Source organism: Hemiscyllium ocellatum, chromosome 9 (assembly GCF_020745735.1).
Source record: "Hemiscyllium ocellatum isolate sHemOce1 chromosome 9, sHemOce1.pat.X.cur, whole genome shotgun sequence".
Lineage (NCBI taxonomy): Eukaryota > Metazoa > Chordata > Chondrichthyes > Orectolobiformes > Hemiscylliidae > Hemiscyllium > Hemiscyllium ocellatum.
Window position 1 is genome coordinate 114627309 of NC_083409.1, and position 14508 is coordinate 114641816.

At 44.6% G+C, this 14508-nt stretch overlaps 1 protein-coding gene across 2 annotated transcripts in view; it reads right to left on the reverse strand.

Moving 5' to 3' along the window:
• rnpc3 (RNA-binding region (RNP1, RRM) containing 3) overlaps positions 1-14508 on the reverse strand; it is a 47842-nt gene that overhangs the window by 4939 nt on the left and 28395 nt on the right. For both annotated transcript variants that reach the window (XM_060830675.1, XM_060830674.1), the window contains exons 10-14: positions 7547-7674; positions 5584-5742; positions 5170-5264; positions 5007-5065; positions 1693-1825 (exon numbers count right to left, since the gene is read on the reverse strand). In XM_060830675.1, coding sequence (XP_060686658.1) covers positions 1693-1825; positions 5007-5065; positions 5170-5264; positions 5584-5742; positions 7547-7674 — 574 coding nt within the window. The remainder of the gene's footprint in view (positions 1-1692; positions 1826-5006; positions 5066-5169; positions 5265-5583; positions 5743-7546; positions 7675-14508) is intronic.

The window sequence follows — 14508 nt, forward strand, 5'->3', positions numbered from 1 at the left end:
TCTCTAACTTCTCTCTGTTTTGACCAAATGTCCTTGACCTGACTCACTAACTGCTTTTCTCTCTATAATTGCTTCCAAGAACTGCCAGCGTTTGGGTTAATGTCTAACTTCCAGCACCCACAAAGTTCTGATCATGCCAAAGAAAAATTGATAGCATCATATCGAGAGGAGAAAAATATTAACTGGAAGGAATTAAAACCATCTGAGCGAATTAAACAGGCAGACTCCTGACAATGTGTTACCTGACAAAGCTGGAGAGTTTATCCTGTTCTTGCCCAGGCAGAGAAGATTATGATGAGTTTTAATAGATGTGTTCATCTTCTATGATATGGGTTGTCCCCAACACACAACTACAAACTTCCCCAAGTTCCCAAGCCTCCATGTCTTTCTCCATGGTAAACACAGGGAGAAATATTCACTGAGGACCTCACCCTATCTCCACTTTGGTCCTTGAGGGGTTCTATTCTCTCTCTAGTTATTCTTTTTCCTTCAATATATTTAAAGAACCTCTTTGGATTCACTTTAATCTTCTCAGCTAAGACTATCTTGTGCCCCCTTAATCTTTCCTTGAGCTAGAATGAAGGGTTAAGCAGTAATGTGACCCCCAGACTGGAGCTGAGCTGAAGCCGAAGGCTGTGTATGAATGGAGTTTATTTAAGAGCCAGTATTCTGAAAGCTTGTGTTTTTAGCTCAACCTGTTGGACTATAACCTGGTGCTGTGTGACTTGACTTTCTCCAGTAACAACCACATTAACCTTGAAGAAAGCGGTTTGGTTTTTCCTGCAGCTGTTACTGTATACTCTGGGTCTTCACCAGTAAACCCGAGTCTTTACAACTGTAAACCAATCCCCCGTACTCCTGCAAACAAGTGAATGTTGTTGGAGAAGGATCACAGAGCAGCAAGTCCTCACAACACAACAGGACCATTTCAGTGAAAGCTTCAGACTGACAGCATTGAAGTGCCTTCCCAGTCTTACACCCTTCCCAAACACTCCCGACTTTTTCCAGGCAGTGTCAGCCTGAGGGGGAGTGGGGTTAGAACTTTCACTAATTCCAGTCTATGGTTCATAATTGTAATTAGAATCTATTTATCTGTACTAAATGGTCATTGCTTTCTGTCAACCTGGATCAGAAAGGCAAGTCAGTTGAGGATTTCTTCAATCTTATTAAAATCTTTAAATTTTGTAATGACTCCAGGAAAAGCAGAAATTCAGCCCGATATCCCAGTGATTCCTGACAGTGCTGAATCAGAAGGGAATGAGGGAACTGGTTGAAGGGGATGTCCCCATTGGGACAGAGCTGGGGAGTCAGCGAGATCTTTCAAAGAGCCAAATGGCATGGTTCCGCAGAGTGTAATCCCAATACCTGCGATTCTTTCCCTCTCTAATCCCCTTTTGAAAATTGTTATTGAATCTATTTCCACTGCTATATTAGGGCAGTATGTTCCAGATCCCAACAAGTCCCTGTGCCACGGTAGTCCTCCTTCAGAAATCCCCCTTCTCCCAACTCTCTTCAATCTGCATTTCACTGGTGACCAACCCCCCTGCTAAAGTTTAGTTCTAAACACACTCCCCTCACTATGGATATAGATCTGGCCACTCAGTGGGTGGTGTGTTGTAATTTTTACTTCATTCTGGCAGGAATTACTGAGAAGGAGTCCCTTGCAATTCCTGCTGTTCTATGAAAGGATACAACCACCATCGGTTTTTCTTTGAGCTCAAACCCATTGACTTCCTTGAGGGCCTTGGCTGCAGCCTTCTCATTGGGAAGCCCAATGAAGGCTTGGCCCTTCATCCTCCCTTCTTTCATCAGCCGGATGTCAAACCTGCAAAGGCACAACAACTTTGTTTTATTAAACGGTAATACATCATTCAAAATCAAAACCACCGGAACAGATATTGGTTCATTCATCAGGCAGCTAGCTGTTCACAACACCCTGTTCCACAGAGCTGGGCCTACACTAGCAGCTGGTCCAGAGAGAGTTAGAATTTACATTTCTGCATTCAAATCCGTCTGTGGTTAAGTCCTCACCATTTCGGTAACCTCCACCAAGTTTAAAGCTTTCTATAGGTTTATTTCTTCCTCCTTCCCTCTGTAACGCTGTCCTGCTCCACATCTTTCAACATATCGAGACTTTTCCAATTCTGGCCACTGTCCACCCTGGTTTTAGTCACTCTATCACTGACCTCTCCTCCAGCTGAGAGAGGACCAAAGCTCTACAATTCCCTCCCCACGTCTCCTCGTCTTTCCATCTCACTTCCCTCCCTCGAGATACTGTTTACAATCTACCTCTTTATCCAAGCTTTTGGTCAGCTGTCCTAACATTTTCTGACATGGATCTCTTTGTTTGTGAAGCACATTGGGACGCTTCTTTAAAAGGTGAAAATAAAGTTATAAACAGGAGAATAATTTAATTGTTGGATAGAATTTCTACAATATTTAAGTTTCAACAGTCATTTGGCAGGACAAAATTTGAGTATTGTGGAAAAAAATGAAGTGTGATGGAACCCTTGCTACTTGCCTGGATGGGGGCAGCCCCAACGACACTGCAGACCTTGACACCATCCAGGATAAAGCAGCCTGTGGCTGACACCACCACCAACACTTCGGAGCAGTAGTGTCTATCTACAAGCTGCACTGCAGAAACTCACTAAATATCCTCAAGACAGCATCTTCTAAACGGATAAGCACTTCCATCTAGAAGGACAGGGGCAGCACATACATGGGAACACCACCCCCTGTAAGTTCCCCTCCAAGCCACTCCCCATTCTGACTTGGAAATATATCACTGTTCCTTCAAGGTCACTGGGTCAAAATCCTGGAATTCCCTCCCTAAGGGCATTGTGGGTCAACCTACAGCACATGGACTGCTGCGGTTCAAGAAGGCAGCTCACCCCCACCTTCTCAAGGGCAGCTAGGATTGGTAATAAATGCTGGGCCCAGCCAGCAACACCTACGTCCCAAAGGTGAGTTTTATAAAATGCATTTTGCCTTGCACTCATCAGGACATTTTGCAAGAATTCAATCTCAAGGGGAAAACCAATTTATAGTGCATGAGGTGAGTTAAGTGGTTGGCAAATGGACTCTTAATTGGTGGAAGTGTTGCCATGGAGAATGTACCCATTAATTCTGATTGACAGTCAACAGCCAGGATACGTTTAATGTCAGGCTTACAGAATGCTGTGCTCATGAGTCCTGGAAGTTACGTATCCTCATACACAGGCCCCTGTGGCAGAGGGTTTGAGCAGCGTTGGAGCACACGCTCCTGAGCTGCTTGGGTGAGTTTAAAAAATAAGGAATGATATCACAGAAAAATTTGCAGTTAATGTCCGACATTGTATTTCAACCCCAGGAATTTTGAAAAATGTAAATTTATAACCTAGCAGAGGGATAGTAAGAATTTATAGACACAGGAAAGGGAGCTGATTTGAAAGTAAAGACAAGGAATTTATTCTTTCAACAAATCTACAGTTTAAAATTAATAGTATAAAACAAATAATTTTCTACTTGGCCTAAAGTTTGGTTAAACGTAATTGAAGTGAAGAGAGACCGAGGGGTTGAGGTACACAGCTCCCTGAAAGTGGACACTGTGGTAAAAAAGGCATTGAACACAATTGCCTTCATTATTCAGATCACTGAGTATAAGAGTTGGGACATTATGCTGGGGAGTACGGGACATTGGTGAGGCCACTTTTGGAGTCCTGTGTACAGTTCTGGTCATCCTTTAATAGGATGGATATTATTAAATTGGAGAGGCTGCAGAAGGTATTTACCAGAATATTACTGGGACTGGAAGGTTTGAGTTAAAAGGAGAGGCTGGACTTTTTCCTCTGAAGCATAAGAGGTTGAGGAGTGACCTTTTAGATGTTTCTAAAATCATGAGGAGCATAGATAAAGTGAAAAGCAAAGGTTTTCTCCCTGGTTGGAGAATTCAAAACTAGAGAGAGTAATTTCAAGATGAGAGGAGAAAGATTTAAAGGCACCTGAGGGACAATCTTTTCACACAGAGGGTTATTCGTCTGGGGAATGAACTGTCAGAGGAAATGGTAGATACAGGTACAGTTACAACATTGAGAAGACATTTGGACAGGCATTTAATAGGAAAGATTTAGGGGGATATGGGCCAAATGCAGACAAATTTGGGAAATCACGAGTTTAATTTTGGAAAGTTGGTCGGTATGGATAAGTTTTCCTGATGCTGTGTGACTCTTTGAATAACAGGGTCAGAGTCCTGGGTGTTACATATCCCGCAGTACATGGTAAGTCTCCTTTCCTCTTGTATAAATGATAGTTTTGTTTTTACTTTGGTATTTCTTGCAAAATGTCTGGGTGACCATATGACAAAAAGCTTCAACAAAATACATCTCTCTCCAGAGGAGAAAGTGAGGTCTGCAGATGCTGGAGATCAGAGCTGAAAATGAGTTGCTGAAAAAGCACAGCAGGTCAGGCAGCATCCAGGAAACAGCAGATTCGACGTTTCATGCATGCTACCTGACCTGCTGCGCTTTTTCAGCAACACATTTTCAGCTCTACATCTCTCTCCAGGAAAACTCAAGTTTCAGTCCCATTGCAAACACTAAAAGATATATTTCTATTTTCACAGAACCTATTACCCTCACAGGGTGTCCAAAGGTTAGTTAGTTAATGAGGATTTTCTCTGACGTGTAGGCAGTGTTTAAATATAGCAAATGAGGCAGCTAACATATGCACAGCAAGATCCCACAAACAGCCCTGTGAAAATGACCAGATCACCGATTTTCACGTATACCAAAGTAGATTAAGGGTGGAGGTGTTGTCATATCTTTTGCGTTCCTTCATGTAGCAAATGCACCTTTCTACTTAACACCCACTCCAAAGTCAATGCCTTCAACACTACAGTCCGCCTTTAGTAATGTCCTGGATTCCCTAACCTGATCCGGGTTTTCACATCTGCTCCATGAAAATTGCACGCATACCTTCCTGCGGTCTTAACAATATAACAGAGAAACAGAAACCAGAGCTCTTACATGTTCCTCTCAGTCTGTGATGAGAAATCAACGTATCTGCCAAAGATGAACTTCAAATCCTGGAATGAAATGAAAGTGAGAAAACACTGCTTGTACAAACTTCCTCAGCCTGCAGTGAGAAAGAAAAGGAGTGAGCTGCATGGGGACCTGGGAAAGAGATTACCTTCTCTTCAACTTGTTTGGAAAGGTTCTTTACGTATAGGCGACAGGTCGGTTCACCTGGATTGTAGTTCTTAAACAACGAAATGCTCTCCATCTCTGCAAGAAGAAAATCACAAACCTGTGTATCCCACGGCAATATAGGAACACAGAGGTCATTCATCCCCGAGACTGTACAGCCATTCAAATCGATCACGCCAAACCGTTTCTCAACTCCAATAAAAAGCTACCAATCTCAGTCATACCTCCTCAACTGACTTTAACATCCCACTACCCCTAAACAGCCCTGATCTGACTCTGAGGTTACAGACTCTCCCATTGGAAGATGACCAAACTTTAAATTGTACTGGCTTCATTCTCACCAGTGATTGGTGCATTAAGGTTAGTAATTGGCACTGCCTCTGACCCTCACACTCACCATCTCTGGAGATCCTTCCCTTGGCCAACTGTTTCTTGGAAATGAACTCAGAGGGAATTTCTTCCTCTTCCTCCTCCTCACTTTCATTTTTTGAACATACAGGTGTTGGTTGGATTTTCCCAAATCCTGAATTTTGAGGTTCGGAATTCTCTTGCGGTTCTGTAAAAGTGTCATCAGGAAACTGGAGCTTAACAACCAATCACAGCTCAGTACCAACAGCCTCACATTGAATCCACTCATTTCTCACAATATCTTTCATTTGGAATGTCACTGGATTTAACGTACTAGCCGTGACGTAATTTATTACAAGGCCTCAAAGGAAGAGATCTCTCTAACACTTCACAGGATCATAATTCAGACACTGAGCCCCATGAGATCGTTTAATCAGAGGTTTGGCTAATGTGTTGCCTTTTAAGGACCATCTTAGAATCATACAGTACAGAAGAAGCCCTTCAGCCCATTGAGTCTGTACTGTTAAAACTATGTTAAATCTACCCTACTCCCACTTTCCCATAGCCTTGAAGTTAATGACATTTCAAGTGCTTGCCCAAGTGCTTTTAAAAAGTTGTGAGATTTATCAACTTCTCCCAGGCAGTACACTCCAGACACCCACCACTCTTTGGGAGAAAAGGGTTTTCCTCAAATCTCCTCTAAACCACCTGCCTTCCACCTTAAAAGTCTTGTTACTTTTTTTGAAACTGACCTTCAACTAAGGCTTTCTATCCACCGTGTCCATGCCCCTCATAACCTCAGACACCTCCATCAGCTCCCACACCCCCCCCCACCCACCTTCAGCCTTCTCTGCTCCACAGAGAATGCCCCGAGCTTATCCAGCCTCTCCGCATCGCTAAACTGCACCACCCCAGGCAGCATCCTGGTGAATCCCCTCTGCATCCTGTGCTGTATAATCCCATCCTTCCTATCGTGTGGGGACCAGAACTGCACACAGTACTCCACCAAACTCCAACGTAATCTCCCTGCTCTTATCATCTATACCTTGACTGAAAAAGGCAAGTGCTCTGTGTCCCTTCTGAACCACTCTGTTAACCTTTCCTGCCACCTTCTGGGATCTGTGGATAAGCTCCCCAAGATCCCTCTGAACTTCCTAGTGTCTCATCATTTAAAAACTCCTTTGTTTTGTCACTTCTTCCTGCTTCACCTCACATGTATCAGGGTTAAATCCCATCTGCCTCTGATCAGCCATTCTAACCAATCCGTGAACTGATCTGTAATCCAACACCTTCCTCCTCACTGTCAAACACCGGGCCAAACTCCCTGTCATCTACAAACTTGATCACCCCTCCCTTGCCCATACCCCACATTTCTTCTCTACTGCCCAGACAATAAGGGACCCAGCACTGATCTCTGCAGGACACCACTGCACACCAGGCTCCAATCACACAAACAGCCTTCGACCACCACCCTCTGTCTCCAAGAATATTTTGGATCCAACTTGTCACGTTACCTGAGACCCCCATGTGCCTTTATATATTTTTTTAATCAGTCTCCCTTGTGGAACCTTATCAAAGATTTGGTTGAAATCCATAGAAACTTCATTAACTACATCCATAGAAACCAGCCGCAGTCAAACACTCATTCAGCACCTTAAAAAAAAACACAAACAAATTTGTTTGGCGTGGCCTCCTGCTACAAAGCCATGCTGACAATCCCTGTTCAAACCTAAATACAAAAGATTAATTCTCTCCTTCAGAACTTTCTTCAGTAGTTCCCCAGGCACTGATGTGAGGCTCACTGCTCTGTAATTCGATGGATAATCACTACCATTGAGGAGATGGGCTTGTGTTCTGGAGTTAGGTGCTGGCCTTCAGTGATGGGACTGCTGCAGTTCTCAACTGACAGTAAATCAGTGAGACATCAGAAATCATTAACCAACTGTGAAGGGCTTTCAGGAAAGGAGAATAAATGTCGTTGTTTTTTCACTGGGGCAGAGTGCACAGCCTACCTGGTCGATAATCGCCTCCTCCCTCCAACAAGCTGCTCGCATCGACAGAGATGTGGAATTCAATTTTCTTTTGACTGTGAGGCTGTGGCTGGTCAAAGACTTCAGACGGTGGCACCACAGGATGTGAGCTGGGAAGGCACAGGAAGATAGAAATCAACCTTCACTCGAAGGTGGGACGGAGCAGCAGGAAGAAGCCACTTGGCCTTTCGAGCCTGCTCCGCCATTAATGAAACCACGGCTGAAACAAACAATGCTGGGGAAACTCGACAGGTCAAGCAGCTACTGTGGAGAGAGAGAAACACAATAAACAATGTGCCCCATATAACTCTTCATTAGTACAGGTGAGGCTAGTAAATATTTTTTTAAGGCAAACGTCAATTATAGTCACAGTGTCATAGAGATGTACAGCATGGAAACAGACCCTTCAGTCCAACCCGTCCATGCCGACCAGATATCCCAACCCAATCTAGTCCCACCTGCCAGCACCCGGCCCATATCCCTCCAAACCCTTCCTATTCATATACCCATCCAGATGCCTCTTAAATGTTGTATTTGTACCAGCCTCCACCACTTCCTCTGGCAGCTCATTCCATACACGTACCACCCTCTGTGTGAAAAAGTTGCCCCTTAGATCTCTTTTATATCTTTCTCCTCTCACCTGAAACCTATGCCCTCTAGTTCTGGACTCCCCCACCCCAGGGAAAAGACTTTGCCTATTTATCCTATCCATGCCCCTCATGGTTTTGTAAACCTCTATAAGGTCACCCCTCAGCCTCCAACGCTCCAGGGAAAACAGCCCCAGCCTGTTCAGCCTCTCCCTGTAGCTCAAATCCTCCAACCCTGGCAACATCCTTGTAAATCTTTACTGAACCCTTTCAAGTTTCACAAAATCTTTCCGATAGGAAGGAGACCAGAATTGCATGCAATATTCCAACAGTGGCCTAACCAATGTCCTGTACTGCCGCAACATGACCTCCCAACTCCTGTACTCAATACTCTGACCAATAAAGGAAAGCATACCAAACGCCTTCTTCACTATCATATCTACTGGCAACTCCACTTTCAAGGAGCTATGAACCTGCACTCCAAGGTCTCTTTGTTCAGCAACACTCCCTAGGACCTTACCATTAAGTTAAAAGTCCTGTTAAGATTTGCTTTTCCAAAATGCAGCACCTCACATTTATCTAAATTGAACTCTATCTGCCACTTCTCAACCCATTGGCCCATCTGATCAAGATCCCATTGTTCTCTGAGTTTAGATTAGATTAGATTACTTACAGTGTGGAAACAGGCCCTTCGGCCCAACAAGTCCACACCGACCCGCCGAAGCGCAACCCACCCATACCCCTACATTTACCCCTTACCTAACACTACGGGCAATTTAGCATGGCCAATTCACCTGACCCGCACATCTTTGGACTGTGGGAGGAAACCGGAGCACCCGGAGGAAACCCACGCATACACGGGGAGAACGTGCAAACTCCACACAGTCAGTCGCCTGAGTCTCAGGCGCTGTGAGGCAGCAGTGCTAACCACTGTGCCACCGTGCCTAAATCTTAAGGACAATCTTCTTTGCTGTCCACTACACCTTCAATTTTGGTGTCATCTGCAAACTTACTAACTGTAGCTCTTATGCTCGCATCCAAATCATTTTATATAAATGACGAAAAGCAGTGGACCCATCACTGATCCTTGTGGCACTCCACTGGTCACAGGTCTCCAGTCTGAAAAACAACCCTCCACCACCACCCTCTGTCTTCTACCTTTGAGCCAGTTCTGTATCCAAATGGCTAGTTCTCCCTGTATTCCGTGAGGTCTAACCTTGCTAATCAGTTTCCCATGGGGAACCTTGTCGAACGCCTTACTGAAGTCCACAATAGATCACATCTACTGCTCTGCCCTCATCAATCCTCTTTGTTACGTTTTCAACAAAACTCAATCAAGTTCATGAGACATGAACACACAAAGCCATGTTGACTATCCTGCATCAGTCCTTGCCTTTCCAAATACATGTACATCCTGTTGTTCTGGATTCCCACCAACTTGCCCACCGGTCTACAGTTCCCTGGCTTGTCCTTACCACCCTTCTTAAACAGTGGCACCACGTTTGCCAACCTACAGTCTTCCGGCACCTCACCTGTGACTATCGATGATACAAATATCTCAGCGAGAGGCTCAGCAACCACTTCTCTAGCTTCCCACAGAGTTCTCGGGTACACCTGATCAGGTCCTGGGGATTTATCCACCTTTACCCATTTCAAGACATCCAGCTCTTCCTCCTCTGTAATATGGACATTTTTCAAGATGTCACCATCTATTTCCCTGCAGTCTATATCTTCCATGTCCTTTTCCACAGTAAATACTGTGATGCAAAATACACGTCTAGTATCTCCTCCATCTCCTGCGGCTCCACACAAAGGCCGCCTTGCTGATCTTTGAGGGGCCCTATTCTCTCCCTAGTTACCCTTTTGTCCTTAATGTATTTTTAAAAACCCTTTGGATTCTCCTTAACCCTATTTGCCAAAGCTATCTCATGTCCCCATTTTTCCTTCCTGAATATAAAGGTAGTATACCCCTGCTATACTCTAAGGATTCACTCGATCTATCCTGTCCATGCCTGATTTATGCTTCCTTCTTTTTCTTAACCAAACCCTCTATTTCTTTAGTCATCCAGCATTCCCTATACCTACCAGCCTTTCCTTTCACCCTGACAGGAATATACTGTCTCCGGATTCTTGTTATCTCATTTTTGAAGGCCTACCATTTTCCAGCCGCCCCGTTACCTGCGAACATCTGCCTCCAATCAGCTTTTGAAGGTTCTTGCCTAATACCGTCATAACTGACATTCATCCAATTTAGAACTTTTAGATCTGGTCTACCCTTTTCCATCACTATTTTAAAACGAATAGAATTATGGTCGCTGGCCCCAAAGTGCTCCCCCACTGACACCTCAGTCACCTGCCCTGCCTTATTTCCCAAGAGTAGGTCAAGTTTTGCACCTTCTCGGGTAGGTACATCCACATACTGAATCAGAAAATTGTCTTGTACGCACTTGAGAAATTCCTCTCCATCTAAACCTTTAACACTATGGCAGTCCCGGTCTATGTTTGGAAAGTTAAAATCCCCTACCAGAATGGGAAGGGTGTGGAATGCCCTGCCTGCCAATGTAGTCAACTCAGCCACATTAGGGAGATTTAAACAATCCTTAGCTAAGCACATGGATGATGATGGGATAGTGTAGGGGGATGGGCTGAGATTAGTTCACAGGTCAGTGCAACATTGAGGGCAGAAGGGCCTATTATGCGCTGTATAGTTCTATGTTCTATAACCACCCTATTATTCTTACAGATAACTAAGATCTCATTACAAATGTGTTTCTCAATTGTTGTGGTTCTGCTCGCCGAGCTGGAAGTTTTTGCTGCAAACGTTTCGTTCCCTGGCTAGGGAACATCATCAGTGCTGTTGGAGCCTCGTGTGAAGCGCTGCTTTGATGTTTCTTCCGGTATTTATATTGGTTTGTTCTTGCCGCTTCCGGATGTCAGTTTCAGCTGTAGTAGTTTGTATGTGGGGTCCAGGTCGATGTGTCTGTTGATGGATGTTCTTGCCGTTTCCGGGTGTCAGTTTCAGCTGTAGTGGTTTGTATATGGTGTCCAGGTCAATGTGTCTGTTGATGGCATTCATCCCCAAACTCCATCAACAGACACATTGACCTGGACACCACATACAAACTACTACAGCTGAAACTGACATCCGGAAGCGGCAAGAACAAACCAATATAAATACCGGAAGAAACATCAAAGCAGCGCTTCACACGAGGCTCCAACAGCACTGATGATGTTCCCTAGCCAGGGAACGAAACGTTTGCAGCAAAAACTTCCAGCTCGGCGAACAGAACCACAACAACGGATACCCGAGCTACAAATCTTCAATCAGTGTTTCTCAATTTCCTTCTCACTATTAGGGGGTCTATAAAACAATCCCCGAAGGTGATCATCCCTTTCTTATTTCTCAGTTCCACCCAAACAACTTCCCTGGATGTATTACCGGGAATATCCTCCCTCAGCAGAGCTGTCATGCTATCCCTGAACAAAAATGCCACTCCCCCCTCCTCTTATGCCTCCTCTTCTATCCTTCCTGTAGCATTTGTATCCTGGAACATTAAGCTGCCAGTCCGGCCCATCCCTGAGCCATGTTTCTGTAATTGCTATGATATCCCAGTCCCATATTCCTAACCACACCCTGAGTTCATCTGCCTTGCAGTTTAATTTATCAGTCCTGCTTTGACCCTGCCCGCCCTGACCGTTTGACTCACTCCTTTTCCCCCCGTACCAGTCTCAGATTGATCTCGTTTCTCACTATTTCCTTTATAGAACAGTAATTACTGTTCCTGGAATTCGAGGCAATCACCTTCAACGCCTAAACTAACTCAAAAAAGGAGCGGCTCTTACAGTCACAAAATATTCCTAACCTTCATCTTGAATTCTTGACCAAAGGAGTCAAAGCATATTGGGGCAGGTGCGAAAATGGAGCTAAGACCACAACCAGATCAGTCACAACCATATGGAATGGCAGACTCACGGGACTAGACAGCCTACTCCTACCCATATTTCTGTTACCCCATCATCCCCAATGGTTACAGACATGGAGACTGCAGTAAAGAAACGGAAGATTTCTGAGTAGGCTGCACAATATTAGGATGCAGGAACTGGTTAACTAACCTTCGATTACGTATTGCCTTCTAACAACCTGTTCCAAATGATTCTAACAGAGTGTTCATCAAGAATGACTACTTCTATCCAACCATCACGAACACAGAGATTGAGTACAAAAGCCGAGAAATGATATAGGTATTTATAAAACCCGCGTTAGGCCCCAAATACAGTGTACCATCTAGAACTGATCAGCACCCTCAGAAGGATGCAAGGATGCCCCAGGGGGTTTTTAGTTCTAATATTCATTCAGGGATGTACCAGTGATCAACATTCATTGTCTAACCCCAAGTATCCTGGTGGTGATGAGCTGCTGCAGCCCATTTGCTGTAAGGGCTCCCACAATACTGCTAGGGTTTGACACCCAGAACCTTGATGCAGTGACACTGAGGGAGCAGCGATATATTTCCAATCAGGACACTGAGTGGCTTCGAGGGGAACTTGCAGGGGATGGTGTTCGCGTGTATCTACTGCCCTTGTCCTTCTACATGGAACTGGTTGTGGGTTTGGATGCGGCAGTCTCAGGAGTCACGGTGAATTTCTGCAGTGCACCTTGTAGACGGTACACACTGCTGCTGCTGCTAAGTGTCGGAGACGGAGGAGGTGAATATTGAAGGTGGTAGCTCGGATGCCAAACAGGCTGCTTTGACCTGCTTGGTGCTGATCTCCTTGTTGATGGATATGCATCTATCCAGGCAAGTGGGGAATATTCCCTCACACTCCTGACTTGTGCTTTATGGACAGGGAACAGACTTTGAAGACTCAGGCGATGGAGATTTTCACTACAGAATCCCAGCCTCTGACCTGCTCTGGTAGCCACAGTATTTATCTGGTGAGTCCAGTTCAGTTTCTGGTGAATGGTAATCCCCACCAGGATGCGGATAGTGGGGGAGGTGAGCATTAGAGCCTTCCTTGCTGTGGATGATGATTGTCTGGGCACTTATGAAGCGTGAATGTTATTTGCATCTTTACAGCAGACACCTGGATGTTGTTCAGGTCTTGCTGCATTTGGACATGGATTGCGGGAGTAAAACATGATGCTGACCATTGATTGCACAGAGGAGAGATTTACCAGAATGGTTCCAGGAACAGGGGGAGTTTTTAAGTTGGAGAAGCTGGGAATTTTCTTCTTGGAGTAAGGAGGTTGAGGGAAGATTTGCTAAGAATGTGAAAAGTTTAATTGTGAAGAACAACTTTTTATATATTGAGTGGGAATAAAGTAGAACTTGCTTTCCACTAGAGAATGATGGAAGTAGAGACAATGAACACTTTCAAAAGAAAATGGGACAAATGTTTGAAGATGATGGAGTTGCAGGGTGATAAGGATTGAACGGGGGAACGTGACTGGCTCTAGATAGAACTGGCAGAAATTTGATGGGCTGAAGGACAGTCTTTTTGTTACAAATAATTTTGAAACATCACGCTTTGAGTGAAGGCATTTTGCCCCAGGGTCAGGGACATCTACAGTGCCGACCACTGGGATTTGAGAAGCATCTGATAGAGGAGAATAGAGAACAGAATTTAGTCATTGACAGCAGAGATTGAACTATGACACACACACACACACACACACACACACACACAGACACACAGACACAGACACACACACACAGACACACAGACACACACACACAGACACACAGACACCATCTTCTTGGTTTCGATGTCATTCTGGCTCGTCGAATAACATGTGAGAATCATGTTCCTATATAACACTTGAATGTGTACACCCAGGCAGGGCCTCATGCGGCTACTCTTTTGAGGATGTGACAGGTTTATTTATTTCAAAGATACTTAAACAAGGCTTCCTGGCCGGTGTGTTCCTGAGTCCACTGAAATGTTGTGGGATTAAAAACTCATCTTTCTGAAAAACTCACCCTCGTTGCTGAGCCACTGTTGGACTGGGGTACTTAGTTACTTTCCTCTTTATCCTAGGAACCTTATTTCACTTGAATCTACGAGACAGCTCATTTCGGAAGTTTTTGTAACATTTACAAGAATGATTTCAGAGATGAGGAACATCAGTTATGAAGAGAGATGGGTGATGTCAGGGCTCGTTTCTTTGGAGAGAAAGCAATTGGGAGGAGATCGGATAACAAAATTCAAAACCTGGAGGAACGTGGACAGAGACAGGGAGAAACATTTCCAACTCCTGAAAGGACTGGGATTGAGGGACAAGATTTAAAGCAATGGGCAAAAGCAGCAAAAGTGATAGGAAGGAAATCTTTCTCACGCAGACAGAGGTTAGGGTCT